Source organism: Gekko japonicus, unplaced genomic scaffold (assembly GCF_001447785.1).
Source record: "Gekko japonicus isolate JY-2015 unplaced genomic scaffold, Gekko_japonicus_V1.1 scaffold185, whole genome shotgun sequence".
Taxonomy (NCBI): Eukaryota; Metazoa; Chordata; class Lepidosauria; order Squamata; family Gekkonidae; genus Gekko; species Gekko japonicus.
In genome coordinates, this window is record NW_015176457.1 from 1,229,491 (window position 1) to 1,246,171 (window position 16,681).

At 42.0% G+C, this 16,681-nt stretch overlaps 2 protein-coding genes across 2 annotated transcripts in view; one reads left to right on the forward strand and one right to left on the reverse strand.

The window, feature by feature from the left end:
* Positions 1–8,879, forward strand: part of WWC2 (WW and C2 domain containing 2) — a 197,167-nt gene extending 188,288 nt beyond the window's left edge. Inside the window, exons 21-24 of the mRNA XM_015426965.1 lie at positions 1–23; positions 1,727–1,969; positions 4,611–4,738; positions 7,304–8,879. Of these exons, the coding sequence (XP_015282451.1) occupies positions 1–23; positions 1,727–1,969; positions 4,611–4,738; positions 7,304–7,370 (461 nt within the window). The 3' untranslated portion in view covers positions 7,371–8,879. The remainder of the gene's footprint in view (positions 24–1,726; positions 1,970–4,610; positions 4,739–7,303) is intronic.
* Positions 8,880–13,619: 4,740 nt separating this feature from the next.
* On the reverse strand, positions 13,620–14,288 carry LOC107123668 (putative claudin-24). Its single transcript, XM_015426966.1, has one exon. The coding sequence runs from the start codon at positions 14,286–14,288 to the stop codon at positions 13,620–13,622; it is 669 nt and encodes a 222-aa protein (XP_015282452.1).
* Between the last annotated feature and the right edge of the window lie 2,393 nt (positions 14,289–16,681).

Sequence of the window (16,681 nt, forward strand, 5' to 3'; positions counted from 1 at the left end):
GGCTGAGCCTGAGAGTCAAAAGGGTATGTGCTGCTTCACCGAGGTGGTCTCTGTGGACCTTTCCATTTCATTTAAAACACTTTTCTTGATCAGTGGGTTTTATCTGCAGAACTTATACAAACGAATCATTCTTCAACTGTTCCAGAGCAGGTAAAACTAAGAATGAACCTGCACATTCAGAAGTATCATTCTTCCAGAATCTCTGTCTCTCTGACATGGTAGTTTGTCCAGTTCAGGAAGTTGTTTTTTTTTTAAGTTGGGGAACATTCACTCTCCCACTAACGTATAAGTTATAGCAGCTGCCTTTTAAACTCAGTCTTGTTTAAAACTCACCATTCTTGAAGGAACTTTACTTCTCCTATCCCACTCCAAGAATGGTAGAGTTGTTTATTTTGCCTCCTCCACCCCTTATGCCCAGATCTGGGAAACAGTGAATGGAAATAGATGGTTATAGGGACAGACATGGCCCTAGGCATCCCAGATGACATGGAACAGCTGTGAGGTAGCTGTGGCAGAGCATGATTTACAGTGAGCAGCACTTGGTAGGACACATAATCCTTTCCCTGACAACTGCTCTTTGCCTGGGACCGTGCCCCCTCTGGTATGTCACTTCAGATAGGTGGCCGACACATATCTCGGAAGTTCCCAGGTGGGAATGGGGGATGCAGAGTAAAATGATGTGCACTTCTGTTTCTGTTCTGCAAAGTGCACTCTTCCCCAACTTTGCAGCTATTCATCAGCAACCAGAGGCCCCAGATCTACCTCAGTCACCAAATGATTTATTGTATTTTATTGACCATCTGCCTTTCTCACTTGAGACTCGTGGCAAATGATACATTTACCCAATGTCCAGTTGCTCATTAGAAATCAGTCTTGGTTTATGAAGGACTTGGGATTCTTCAGGAATGAGAGATCTCTTGGCAATGGAAAAGTGTGCCTCAAACGACTAAGTATTGACGGAATGTTTGAAGATCATAGGGGACAGACGCAGCATGTATGTGTTGGGTGAAGTGATGTGGGAAAACGTAAATTGTGCCAGTCCTCTGTGACAGAAAATAAGCAAGTTCATAACTTTTTTTAAAAGTATGTTGGTATAATTGAAAAGATAAAAGAGGCGGGACTTGTTGGTAATTCAGAATAGTCTAGGTCAAAAAGCCACTCTAATGATTAATTGCTAACGTGGGTTATCCTGTGATTCTTGAAATACTGTCCTCTTTGTGAAAAACGTCAAAAGCAATGGCCTTCTGGCAATTACAGTGCCATCCTAGGCAGAGTATAATCCTGATTAGGATTGCACTGTTACTCTGATGATGACTTTACATTCAAAAAAGATAATCTTCTGGACGCATGTTATGAGGTGGGGATCCCATCTAGAATTTCAGTGGTCAAGGGCAGGCAGTTTTCATGATTTCCTGTCTTCCCTGTTGGCCCAAACACACATACACACCCCTTGTAATGTCACTCCTGAAGGACAGGGGATTCCCCCCCCCCCCCCGAAATAACTTCAGGTGGATCCAAGGTCTTCTATGGGATGGAGGGAATCAGCAAAAATCACCCCTCTCCTGGCACCCATGGAAATTCTAGGCAGGCTCCAAGCCATCATGTAGAGAAAAAGTATTGTGGCATACTATACAGAAGCATATTTGCACTACACTGGGTTGTGTCTTTTGTGGACTTCCAGTGTATCATAGTAATTTTTATTTCTTGGAATTCCTGGAAACTCTAGCCTGCTTGCCAGCCTAACATGCGAAGAGCGACACAAGAGCACCCTGTCCGTACCTCCCTCGACTTGGAGCTGGACCTCCAGGCTTCTCGGACGCGACAGAGCCGCCTGAACGATGAACTGCAAACACTGCGTGAACTTAAACTGAAGCTTGAGGACATGAAAGCGAGAGGGGAGACAGAGCTTCCTCCATGTGTGCTGGAGGATGAAAGATTCCAAAAGCTCTTGAAACAAGCTGAAAAGCAGGTACGAAACAGAAATCGTCACACATCTCTAAATGGGACAGAGTAAAGCTGCACTGCCTATAGCAGCTATAAATTAACTTCACTCTGAACAGTCCAATTTGCAAAGTAGTAGAATCTGAAACTCAGAGATACAGCTTTATTTCCAATGAACCATGAATGAAATGAGTTCATGGAATCATTCTGTCTCTCTGGCTCTACAAAACTGCTCCTGAGGATTGATGGAGGGATCCTTGGAAACAGTGAATCTTCAGGATCTGCCTAATTGGTCACCATCCTAAGTGCTTTCAGACCAGAGCTTCAGATGGGCTATAAATGCACTTGCTTGCCATTCAACATGGAACTGTGAAATGGGCCTATCTCTGGTTTTGAACACAGAGGTAGTAGGGATTTCAAAAACATAAATACTGATCTTTATCTCAATTTATGGATTTTAATGGATCGTTTAAAACTTAGATTGCCATATTGCAGTTATATTTAAAAAAACAACTATTAGCATAAAAACAGTAGTTACAGTTGGCATAGTTGGGTATTGTTATGTTTGTCCACCCCAAAATTAGAAATACGAAATACTTAAAACAATGGATTGGATCCAAGGATTCCCTTTGGCTAAATGAGGAGTTTTCTTTCAATGAAAGGAGCTTTCTTTTGATGAAGAAGCCATCCTCTGTCAGAAGAAGAGTCCTCACTTAGCTGGAACCCTTGGATCCAGCCCCATAGTCTTTTACTAAAATCCCTTTTTACTGGTATAGGAAATCACCGCCCTTTAAACTTCACAAAGCTCTTCAGTAGACTTTAAAAAAAAATTCTTTGCAATCCAGATTTACACGATTCCATGCCAGCAGCAACTGGTTCAATAAAGGATTGCCTTTCCTATTTTTCAAATGTTATTTGTAAACTTAAAATCTGTTGAGGTCACTGGGTTTTTGCATTCACTTCACTGACATTTAGAAGTCCAGACTATTTGTCTCTCTCCATTATCTCCCACACATTAGAAAAAGCTTAATTGCTGCTTTGTTATTTTTCTTTCATCTCATCTCCAAGACCTATTTTAAATATTAAAGTTCTAAAATAGAGATTTTATACTTAACATGAATCCGAGTGCGCAGAAATTTCATTTGAAGAGCTAGATTTAGCATCTACTTTAAGCCTATAAAATACCTCTTTCATTGTTAAAGTCTGTGTAGTGCCACGAATCTTCAAAAGCTTGTATGTGTCCTCTTCTTCGTGTAATATGTTTGCTCATACAACAACAGTACAGCACACAGTAAAAAGTAGCCAAGAATAACAAAAACAACTGTGAGCTGAATTTCCCGCAAAATATTCACAAAGGAGACTTCATCAAAGTGAAATGCATCTATTGTCTGGAATAAATCTATCCATATAATCCATCACAGGAAAATGCAGAAGCCAAAGAATAAATGTATGAGATAAATATCCAAAAAGTGCAACACTTTTCCTAGGTAACTTTTCCAGTGTTTCAGACTTCTGGTCCTTCCTCAGGAACAAAGAATAACTACTGAGAGTCTCGTTCCATCTCCTTTTAAGATAATGCTTTTCTGCTACTTCAACATTGGGCAAGGTCTCCTTAGCTCTAATCTGCACCCCTAAAGGCTGCTTCAATGAATCAGGACCAAAACATGCCTCCACAAAGCAAATCTGTGTCTATTACGGAAGTCTGGTGTTCATTAGAACTGCAAAAGTCAGTGGTCGCTTCAGGGCTTTTGGTGCGCTAATGTAAAAAACTGAGGCAGAAAATGAAACACCAACACACACTTCATTAACACGATAGGCAAGTATTTTATAAAGCTGGTCGGCAACACAGGATACAGATAAATAGAGGATGGTTTTGAGAGCGAAAGACAGTGGGCATTCTTCCTTAGAGTTTTCAGGCACTTTGCTGTGCAATGCTTGCATGTTGCCCGGTTGTAAACACAGATCATGCCTTGAATCCACTGGAACGTGTCTGTGGACAGGAGGATTTCTCCTCCTTGCTCTTGCTGCAGACCAAAATAAACCCCTAAGTGTTGATCTTTCTCAGAGGACCTCAGTCTTCCAGGAGCAGCACTGGGGGGTGCATTCTGGCTACAGTGGGAGGTGGAGGCGAGAAAGTTGTGCTCCACAGGTGGAAACTGTTGTCTGCTGAAACATTCCACTCCAGGCCTTCTTTTTAACTCATCCTAAAGGAAGCCCCTGGGCATGAAAAAAGGGGACTGAACTGTAGATCGCTGCATGCAGAATCCTGTTTAAAGGGCTTTCCAGCCTTCTCCTAGCTTCTACATGCGCATGCCAGCGAATCTTCTTTCTGGGTATGCAAACGTGGCATGCATAGGGCCTGGTGCATGAATTAAGAGCCTTTTCTAAGAGATGCAAGGCTGCATGGAACCATTTTCAGCCCCAGTTCATTTCAGTCATTGTGCCACTAGGGGTTCTCATTTTCTAACCTGAACAATGCACTGCTTCCAGCTGCAGCACTGTACCCTTCTCCTCCACTCGTAAGTTCACGCTGTGTCCCATTATCACATTCTGTTGTAGAAATCTTGCCTGATGGGCTTAAATAGGTACTCCTCTTTCCCAGCCTTCCCGAGTCCTCTGTCATATTGTCAATTGCTACAATGGTAGCTGTAATTTTGTTCCCGCAACAGGCTGAACAATCAAAGGAGGAAAAAAAACGGGGCTTAAGTGCTGAAAAACTGATGAGGAAAGCTTCGAAGGATGTGTGCCGGTTGCGAGAGCAGAGCCAGAAGGTGCCGCTACAAGTGCAATCATTTCGGTAAAGAGAGCTCTGATCTTTTGGAATTTACGCAGTCTGCGAGAATTTATGGGTTAGCCAATCAGGCCTAAAAAGCAGCCTCAGGGAAGCAAACGGATCGGGGCTGCCACAGTGAGGAAGGAGGGTAAAACTCTGCCCCTTGTGGGGTTGCCAGTCTCCAGGTGGTAGCTGGAGATCTCCTGGGATTACCACTGATCTCCCGGCGACAGAGATCTGTTTGCCTGGAGAAAATAATCACTTGGGAAGGTAGACTCTGTGGCATTATACCCCACTGAAGCCCCTCCTCAAGCCCTGCCCTCCTCAGGTTCCACCACCCCAAATTTCCAGGTAACTCCCAGCCCGGAGCTGGCAACCCCTGTTCCCTTCCTTATGCCTTGGTTAGGAAAAAGACAGGCAGGTGTATTTGTGTCTGTCTTCATGCTGCACTGTGGCTGAGGGCCACCCAGAGGTCTCGTCGACTGAGGAACTAGTGTGCAGGGACCGAGCAGGGCTGCTACTGAACTTCATGGCCCCGCTTGTTCCCACTTAAGAAGCTTTATTTCATTTTCACTTTTCCCTTGTGGGAAGTGAACACACAAGTTTGTTTGTTTGTTTGTTTGTTTGTTTGTTTGTTATGTCAATTTATACCCCGCCCTTCCTGCGAGCAGGCTGTTTCATGCTGTTTTCAATATTTCTGTACAAGAATAGGAGTGGTGACAAAGTATCTTAGTGTGTGTGTGTGTGTGTGTGTGTGTGTGTGTGTGGAGGGGGGATTATAAAACACACTCATGAACCTGCATACAAGACACAGAATTAGTATCAATGGGAAACTATAGAAATTCCTGACGATGTTGAACTTGTTATGTAAGCAGAAAGCAATCTAGAGGTGTGTTGGTGCAGTGGGAGTGATTAAACTAGGGTTGCCAAGTCGTTTCTCAGCCACAGCGGGGGACTCCTGGGCGGCGACTGGAGCATGCGCAAAGCAAGCACGCACCACAGGCACGTCACCAGGAAGTGACGTTAGGACGCTGGGCACGCTGGGGGTAGGGCCACGACCATCAAAGGGAAAAACCATAGAGTTTTCCCTCCGATGGTCGTGGCCCTGCCCCCAGCGTGCCCGGCGTCCTAACGTCACTTCCTGGTGACGCGCACGTCGGGGTGGGGTTCCCCCCGGGGCCCGATCCGCCAGCGGCAGGGAACGGGCCTCTGGGACGGGGGTTTCCCCACCCCCCGGGGGGATTTGGCAAGCCTAGATTAAACCTCCTTCTGATACACTGTTTCTTCTACGGTTAAGCATTTTCACTGGGCAGTGTGGCTATTCAGGTCTGCATTCTAGTCACCAGATCTCTCAGATGGTGCTATTAGCATTGGCATAGTGCATAAGAAAATGCTTTAGTGGAAGTGTGAGACTAATACAGACTAGAGAGGGGATTGAGACAGAAGTACTCTTGCCGGGCGTCGGAATAAGCAATTTAAAACATGGCATTAATAAACTGTCCTTTAAGAAGACGATTGTTGTGGTCACTTGGAAGTCTGGGCTCTGATCCATTCATTCACACATACAAGAGATAGTGCAGGATGTGCCATCATCATTCCCATCAAAGATGCAGACTCAGAGGTACCTTCGTGAATATCGCCATATAGATGCAGGTGTGCATCCCAATGCAAATCTCCAGCCTCCTTGACCTGCGAATCTGGAAGCCTGCTTCCACACTTGACCCTCCCTTGCTGGACTGGGCTGATTGACGCAAGGGTCTATTGATTGACTCCTGGCTGGTATAATTCAATGGACTTCATAAAGTCAGCATACTTTAAAGGCAAAGCTTCAAGTATGCAGAGATTTGTTCTCTTGGGTGGGAATTTATAATTACATAAGAACATAAGAGACGCCAATGTTGGATCAGGCCAAAGGCCCATCCAGTCCATCACTCTGTGTCACACAGTGGCCAGAAATACCAATGCCATCAGGAGGTCCACCAGTGGGGCCAGGACATTAGAAGCCCTCCCACTGTTGACCCCCCCCCCCCAAGAAGACAGAGCATCACTTGACGTGGACTCTAATCCGGGAGAACCGGGTTTGATTCCCCACTCCTCAACATGCAGCTGCTGGTGTGACCTTGGGTCAGTCATAAATTTTTTCAGAGCTGTTCTCTCAAGGGCAGTTCTTGAGAGAGCCCTCGCAGCCCCCTCTACCTCACAGGGTGTCTGTTGTGGGGAGGGAAAGGGAAAGGGATTGGAAGCCACTCTGAGACTCCTTCGGGCAGTGAAGGGCAGGGTATAAATCCAGTCTCTGTTGTTTCTTCTTCTTTTTTCCCATTGAGTTGGATCCAGCAGTAAATGTTCACAAACGGAAGAAGGGGGGGATGATTTTTGCCACTTCACCCTTTAGGGTTCCCTGTCCTCTAAGAACAGCATTTGGAGCGGCAAAGGAATGGGTGTGGTGACAAAGCTTCCCTGATGCAGATCTCTTCTGCCACCGGATCAAACCCATTTCTTTTTCTCCTGCCGTACATGTTACAGCAGATATAACAGTGAACTCTGTACCTTCTGACCATGTAATCCCCCCACCCTCTTTCTTTTTTAAAGGGAGAAGATTGCATACTTCACAAGAGCAAAAATCAGCATACCTTCCCTTCCAGCCGATGATGTCTAACTGTTCCCCCGCCCCCATCTCCACAAGGTGTTTTTCTACTTGTTCATCTTGTTTTTATATATAAAGATGACAGATTTTATAGTATAGTTACCTGGGTTTAAAGCCTCCTGTTTCACATCCCACTTATTGATACAGTTTGTAAACAACCCCCGCCACAACAGTAAATTGTGCTCCTGTATGTTGTTGTTTTTTTTAAAATGCAAGAAAAAGCCCTCTCTCTTCTCTTCTGTGCAAGTCTCCCACACCGAAAAACCAAAGTAGATGATTTCTGGTACACTGATGCTGATTTTGTACAGTTTGTATGTATTGCAGATGTGCTACTATTTTGTAAAGATGGATCTAAAGAACAAAGGCAGTACCAAGTATATCCTGTTGAATGGCACTGTGTCAAGAAATATTATGTTCAGCGGGAGGATTCTGTTCACTGTTGTATTTTTTTTTTCTCACAAGGGCAGACTGTGAAGATGGCTGCTAGGCCACGCAATATTTTTGTACAAACGTGTGACTTCTTAGCTAGCAACAAACGCAAGCTCTTCTTCCAAAACAGCAAGACTGCCTCATGTAGACAGGTGCTGTTGACGTCTGTCCCCTTCATTGGAACTTTCAGCTAAGGACCCTGTCTTTTTATATATGAAGAAAGAGTCCTGTGACACTGAGCTACAGGAGCGTGGTTTTGTGAATGTACTGGACCTTGGGCTGCACTCAGGTTGTCGAGGCTCCTTGCATCCAAAGGCAAGGGAAGGCGGTGTGTGGCAACCCTCTAACCCTGAAATGTGTTAAACTGAACCTACCCAAGGGCAGCTGTTTTCTGAAACTGAACTCAGGTTCATGCAAAACATTTAAACCTGAGGAGTCAAACACTTTAAAAGATAAAACACTTCAGTGTAATGTGTACATCTAGCACAACAGCCAGTAAGTAGCCTGTAGGGATAGTTGACTCCAGTGTATGAAGCCCTAGGAGACCTGTGCAATTTTCAAAGGAGTGGTTCTTTGCAAAATGCAAAATCCGTCTAAGCACCGAACATGTTGTTGGTATAAAAAATGTATTCTAAAGAGAAATGCATGAGATTAGAGCACTTAAAATTGAGTTTTGGTAGGTAAAAGATGAAATACACCAGGCAAGCTGATTCCTAAAATTAAGTATGGCACAAAAAGGAGTAATCATGACTGAGATATCTATGGAACTAAAATCTTGGTTTGTTTATATAGCTGTTTGTATTGACAAAAAGGCAAAAGACAATATGAATGTGCTTATCAGGGCTGGTACTGGGAAACAAAACTTTCCAGTGACTTTTCTAAGCAGCATAATGCTAAAAGTGTGTAAGTGGGTGTGTATATAACTGGCATATTCTCTCTGAGTGTCAGCTTGCCACAAATAGCTGGTCTTCACTGGGGTCATAGTAGGGCTTGGCTACCATTAGCTTGGTTGCTGTGATGTCGCAGTTGGTTTGCCAACCTCCAAGTAAGGCCTGGAGATCTCCCAGAATTGTAAGTGATCTACAGACTATAGATCAGTTCCCTTGATCTACAGATCAGTTCCCCTGGAGAAAATGGCTGCTTTGCAGGGTGAACTGTATGGCATTATACTCTGCTGAGGCCCCTCCCCAAGCCCACCTTCCCCTGGCTCCTCCTCCAGATCTCCAGGGTTTCCCAACCCACAGTTGGCAACCCTATCTCACAGAGCAGCTGAGCAGCCTAGGGCAAGGCAGTTGATTGCTGAAGAGGACTGGAAGACCCAGAGGTCATTTCGTAGAAAAAGAGCTAGGGGAACTCATTAGCATAACTCATTAGCATATGCCACACCCCCTGACATCAGGGGCCCAGCGGTGGACCTGCAAGGCCAGCGGGAGTGCGAGGAAGCCCCGCCAGGGCCCTCCCTGGCCCCAGGCAGGCAGGGGTGGGGAGAGGCGGGGAGGAAGCAACTTACCCTCCCTCTTCTCCTACCTCCTCCTGGCTGAATGAGGGCTGGAAGCGGGGTGGCCGGAAGCAGAGGGCGGGGCTTCGTCATGTGCCCCGCCCCCCTGCACCTCACCCGGGGGAACTGCGTTCCCCCACGTTCTTCCCCGAAATGACCTCTGGGAAGACCTTAGGAACTGAATTCTAGCTTCTTGCAAACTTGCAAAATTACAGCTGCAGTTCTATGTACATTGTCGTTCACAAGACTGAACGGTAAGCCACAGAGATTCTGCTTGAAGGGATTTTCAGTTACACCTTGGGAGTACCAATTGTGTGAATCATTTGATCAGCACAAGAGAATGACACTTGCTGCTTATATATGTGACCCATAGAGAAAAACATACCTACATATGAAATCTAGGTAGAAAACAAAAAGCTGTTTGAATAACTGTCCCTGTTGAAAATAGCAAAATATTGTATGGTTAGGCCCACGAAGATGTAGCATTTTCTTTTGCTGGGATGTAATTATTTTGTTGAAAGATCAGGAAAACATTTGTTGCCATCTTCAGAATAACTGGTGTATTTTTTAAAACACACACACACACCTGTGCCTTAATTTTTATAATGTAAATCTCCCCAGTGGGTTCTCTTGTTATGCACAAGTCTATGTAATTATTCAGATCCTGTAAACATGACTTCAGACCTGGAGACAGTTAAGAAAATTAACTGTGCTTGGTACTTCATGGATGCCCCTTACTGTTTTACGTACATTTTAGAACTAGGTATAAGCACACACATGGCCATTCATTGTGATGAGGTCAGTCTCTAAAAGCTAAACGCTCTGAAATTATTTAATATAGAAATGAAGGTTGACTGTTTCAGCTTCTCAGTTTTGACACTATAAAATGTTCGTAGATTTGATGTATAGAGTTGTACCTTATGATTTATTTATTTTCAGTCTTATTTATGTTACTGTTTAATATAGTTCAGTTCTGGCCATTTAAATTTGCAGGTTTAAAAAAAACTACTGTCAGAAAGATTTCTTGATTCTTGGGAGGCAACCTGTTTTTATATATATAAATACACATTAAATGAATTTCAGAAGGGGACTAAAAAGGATTTTCTCTGATATAGATGTTGGCAAATAATATTGTTGGCTATTTATAAGACTTTCTGATTTTTAAAATGAGAGAGATCTTCCATGCCTTAACATGCCCCATAACTACCCAAGGGTACAAACTTAACTCAAGAATACTTTTGAAAGAGTTCTGGCTTTTTAAAAACTGACCCAGTTATTTTACAGTGATGAAACAGCATGCTGATTTTTTTTAATGGATATGGACAAATTTCAGACTATACAGATACCACATTTAATGCAGGATATTATTCTTCATGTAACAGAAGAATTATAACAAACAGTTCTCATTATCCCATTATCACTATATTAGTGCAAATCTGCTTGTTGAATTTGAAGTATTACAGGTACACGGCAATATTATTGTTTAGCCAAATGAACAAAAGTATAGCAAATTGTTTATAGGATGAAAATCAGATTTCAACTTTTTTATCTTGTTACAATTAAGAATAAAATGCTCAGGACTGAACTAAATATTTAATCAGGTTATATCACGAATGTCTTTCTTTGCTAATATTGTCTATAAATGTACACATGTACATCACTTAGATTAACTTTCATCTCTGCACTTTCCATGTGTTTCAGTGATTTGGAAAAAATACATTTTTTTAACAAAGTTCTCTTGCTCAGTCGTGTTTTGTTTTACAAAATTTCTCAGTCAGATCAAGTTGCCATGACTTTGGTAAAGGTTTCTACATTTAGAAGCTTTCAATTTTATTTGAAGAGCTACTGCCTGCAATATTAGTGGTTAATTCATTCATATAATCACTAATAAGTAAAATTGTATCTTTATATTTACCACCATAGACCTATTAAAAAAGTGTGGATGGGCAGGAATATAGGCCGTTGTCTGTGTGATTTGCCTGAAAACTGGAATACCAAACAAATGCATGAAATTTAGGGAATTTAGGCATTATGCTCATGGCCCTTTCCCTTAGTTCATGCAGGAACAGAGAAACCTGAAACTCTAGCTTCAAACACATCTTTTTTGAATGGGTATTAATGAAATCTGGTTCAGCCAGTATCATTTTTTTTACAACTGCTCTCTGCTGGATAAACTGTCTGAATGAACTGGTCAAACAGGAGCCTGTTGGTTATGTCTTAAGCAGCCCTTGGCAGCTTAGCCTCTTCTCTAGAAGGAACAGGAAGTTGTTTATTTGTTAGGTAATGGTGATGCTGTTTCCCCTAATTATTTGTGGTGATAGCAGCTATTTGTACAAATCAGGTACAATCTGAAGCCAACATGTGGGATCACTGTACAGTTTGGGTTTAAAATTTTGTTCAAAATTTGAGTAAAACCTTCAAGATTTGGCGGAAAGTATTTTAGTTTTAAAACTTTTAAGTTCAGTGAAGATTGCATTTCCTTATCTGTGGATAACTCCTCTTTGTCATTTTTAATGTACCAGTTTATCCCTGACCGTATTGTCGGTTGACGGTATCCTGCATTGGCCTGAAAGACTGAAGAATTTCAATGAATGAATATACAATTACTAGGCAAAGAATGAGGAATCTACCAAAGTAATCAGTAAACAGTGAATCCTTGCGTAATTGTCTAGCAGCAGTCTTTTTAGTGCTTCTTATGAAGTTTCTTAAAAATGGGTAACCAAGGAAGCAAAGCAAGGCTTAAATTTCTGTTCCCCCCCCCCCAAAAACAAACCCTCAAGTAAAAGCACTTTCTTTGTCCTTGTTTCACTGTCATGGAATCAATTCAAAGACCCTTCTGTCATGGAATCATTTTAAAGACCCTTCCCCCCCCCCCCAATACATGCTGCAGTCTTCCAAAGTACTTCGTCTTCTAGCACAGCTAGAGGGTAAAAAGTTAGAATTTTTACATAACATTTCTTTCGTTCTTTCCTGGAACACATTCATTTGCTAAAGTTCCCTGCTATCCTTTCTGTATATTAAAAAAAAAATCTTAAGATCCCAGTCTTACAAGTGACCGAATGCACCAGCTAATATGTCTCTTAGTAGATAACTGTAGCATTTCCATAAAATGTAAGGTCGGTATTGCTCAGATTTTGGCACCAACTTCTGAACTTGCTACAGGTAGAGATATTGTTTAGAGAGAAATTTATATTCTCACACTTTGAAATTCTTTTACAAATGCCTAGTTTTGAGGAAGGACATTTCATATTATCTGGTACCATTTAGAAATACTTTGCACACTGGGAAACAACAGCAAGCCATTATTTCTAAGGAACGAAGCCCATTTTCTAATAAAGCTGATACACAAACTTTCGTGTCTTTTCTCAGTACAGGTTACAATTTTATTTTTAACCTCTTTTTAATAGCTTTTAAAAGGTTAGTATTATTAAATTATTAACAATTAGGTTATTTAAAGAAAGGCATTTTTAAGTTGCATATTTATGGGACACATACCAGATGGTCAAGCTAAACTAAAGAGGATGCTTCTTTCGTCTAGTAAAATGAATGCAGTATTTCTCAGATTTTTAGGAAATACAGGTGGTTATGCAGACTTCAGACCAAACCTTTACTATTTAAAACAGCACTGATTCTATTCAAGAACAAAGATGGAACTTTTTAGAATTTTTTTGTTTATTTTCTGCTTCCACGTTTTAAAAGTATAGGCAGACATAAGTGTATCCAGGTGAGCATTTTTAAAGGAACTTGGCATTTTCCATGTGTTGAATCACTAAATCTTCCACAGATAACAACAAGGCAGAGGAATCCTTTAAATGCTACGCCAGTCTTGCAGAGTACTTGGCAACTAAAAACTTTTCCTTCCAACACTTTGACTTGTTTCTTTTAGTAGATTAGATCCCTAACACCAGAATATTCCATCCATTTCTAGGCTGTCCAAAATGTTCGAGTACAGAGGGCCACACATAGAAATTAATTGCTGAATCTGGTAGTGTGTAGTTGTACGATATGAGGAATCATTAGATTTCCTTTTGTCTTATTTGAACATTGGTGGATTTTCGTTTTTGTTTTCACATTTCAGTTGAAACAGACAAAACTATACCGTGGTAGTTTTCTAGACAGTCATTTTAGTCCCTTCCTGCGAAGCCAGCATTTTCAACTTTGCAATAACACGGGTAAAGCACTGCTCTTTAAATAAAAAGTAGAGGAAGAAAGACTTAGATGCCCAAGAGTAGTGAATCGGCAGAGGACCAAAGAGTCCTTTGAATATTAATTTGAGCAAAGTTTTGTCTGGCATTTTTAAGAGTCTGAACAGAAAAAGAAGCCTTTCTGTCTTCTCAAACTCTTAGGCTTTTGGGTCTTTTGCCACTTTCCGAGTGCTGACAGGTATCTTGCTTTTCTGCCATGATATAATGAGGCGAGGATGAGTGAGCATCAGTTGAGCAGACGGTGCAATTCATCAAGGAGCCTCCAAAGATGAGGCAGAATCCAGCAAACCAGCCTACAAACAGGGCTTCTCCAAAGTCCCACCGGGGAACAATGTCTGGAATGGTCTCATCCCAAAATTCCTGCACAGTCATGTGAGCAACCCATGAAACTGGGATTATGGCAGTTATTCCTGATATCCAGAAGAGGATTCCTCCCAACAGCAATAACCTCTTCTTTAGATTCTGTTGTTGTTCACCAACCTTTAAGCAGTCCAATCCAAAACCTGAGAGCAGGAGGCCCAAAAGTCCTAATCCATTTGCTACAAACATCAGAATCCTAGAAATTTTGAGCTCGGGTGGCAAAGCCAGAAAAGAATCAAATTCCTTGCATTGCATTCCCCCTTCTTCTTGGACCACACAAGCTTGCCAGAGTCCCATTGTCCAGATCTCCAGTTCATTCAATTCTAAGTTGAGGTTTTTCCACTGAGGTAAGTAGGTAGTGAGACAGGATAATACCCATCCCAACAAGCAGAGTAAAATGCCAGCTAACTGCATCATAGTTCTATATGCTGAAGCCATTCTACGGGCAGAACCCTGAAACCGCAATGACTGGAAAGTCTTATCTGCCAGCTCTATAAGAACGGCTACCTTATATGGTGGCTGCAGCTCTGATGATCTTTAGTTCTTTGCTGCCCGGGATATAAGGTTTGAGAATTAACCCTTTCAGAGCTCTGAAATGTGTTTTTGTTCCCGTTGAATATAATGTTTCTTGTAAAGGACGAAGGACTCTGCTTAACCATGAGTTAGGTTTTCTGATAAGGATTTGATCTGTTACCTTCCAATTTGCTTGGTAAAATTATATCCCAATGCCTGATGATTACAAGTCTGTGGATGAACAAAGAACACTCTATGACCCCTCACCCTAAAACACAACAGAAATCTTTGTGCTTCAATACGGATTAATTAGATTTTAAGTGGTGATAAAAAAAAGCCAGCTCTGTCTGCAACAGGAGTTCATTGTAATAGCTAAGTTTGAGATTTCAGGGTTGCACTTGCAAATCAAGGCCTTGAAAAGAAAGGTAGACTGTTTCCCTATAATCTGTATTATTAGACTTCCTCAATATATGTATATATACACCCAAAGGCTTATCTTTCATTCTCCTCATCTTTCACCTCTACAGGAAAGACTGTAAAAGATCTTTCTCATGTGCTCTACCTATAATATGTTTTAAATAAGCTTTGTTGTATATTTGACCTTTTAAAAAGTACAACGGAGCGAGTAGTGATGGCTCAAAATACTCTGAAACAGCCCTGTAGCATGCACCACCGATGACGGAGTATTCGTTATTCATTTTAAATAGTGCCATTGGTTGCATTGTTTTAAAGTATTCCCCACTAAGACACTGGCTTCCACCAAGGTCTCCCACTAAGGCCCCATTCTGTAAAACGACAAATTTGCAACTCTCTAGGCTTATACCACATGAGATGAAGAAGGAAATAATAAGCTATGCAAAACAGTTGGTGCATGTGGAACATGGATATTAGTTGGTTTTTCTCATGTACAATTCTTAATGCACACTGCTTGTCCACAACAGCCCGCTGCACCACAGCCAGGAGCCTCTTTCCAGGGGAAATGTGGAACTAGAACTAGAACATGTTTATGAAGATAATTTATGAAGACCAACAACAAAACTTTCTTCAAATACATTAGAAGCAGGAAACCAGCCAGGGAGGCAATGGGGCCCTTGGGTGACCAAGGGGTAAAAGGAATACTGAAGGATGATAGGAAAATGACTGAGAAGCTGAATGCATTTTTTGCCTCTGTCTTCACTGTGGAAGATGAGAAGTGCTTGCCCACTCCAGAACCGCTGATTTCAGGAGGGGTGTTGAAAGACCTGAGACAGATTGGGGTGACGAGAGAAGAGGTCCTACGACTGATAGACAAATTAAAAACGGATAAATGACTAGGCCCAGATGGCATACATTCAAGAGTTTTGAAAGAACTCAAATGTGAACTTGTGGATGTCCTGACAAAAATATGTAATCTTTCATTAAAATCTGCCTCCCTTCCTGAGGGCTGGAAGGCAGCTAATGTCACTCCCATCTTTAAAAAAGGTTCCAGAGGAGATCCAAAAAATCACAGGCCAATCAGTCTGACGTCAATACTGAGTAAGAAACTGTTGGAAACTGTTATTAAGGAAAGAATTAGTAGGTACATTAATGAACATAAACTATTGAGACAGACTCAGCATGATTTCTGTAAGGGAAGATCTGGTCTCACTAACCTGTTAGTGTTCTTTAAGGGAGTGAACAAACATGTGGACAAAGGAGACCCAATAGATAAAGTTCCTCTTCAAAGGCTCCTAAGTAAGCTCAATAGTCATGGGATAAAAGGACAAGTTCTCTTGTGGATCAAAAACTGGCTAATTAATAGGAAACAGAGAGTGAGTATAAATGGGCAATTTTCTCAGTTGAGGGTGGTAAGCAGTGGGGTACCACAGGGATCAGTACTGGGTCTGATGCTTTTTAACTTGTTTATTAATGATTTGGAGTTGGGAGTAAGCAGTGAAGTGGCTAAATTTGCAGATGACACGAAATTGTTCAGGGTGGTGAGAACCAGGGAGGATTGTGAGGCACTCCAAAGGGATCTGTCGAAGATGGGCAAGTGGGTGTCAATGTGGCAAATGGGGTTCAGGGTGGCTAAGTGCAAAGTGGTGCACATTGGGGCCAAAAATCCTAACTATAACTACACGGTGATGGGATCCGAATTGGCAGAGACTGACCAAGAGAGAAATCTCGGAGTCATAATAGATAACTCATTGAAAATATCAAGACAGTGTGTGACTGCAATAAAAAAGGCCAACGCTATGCTGGGGATTATTAGGAAGGGAATTAAAAACAAATCAGCCAATATCATAATGCCCCTGTATAAATCAATGGTGCAACCTCATTTGGAATACTGTGTACAGTTC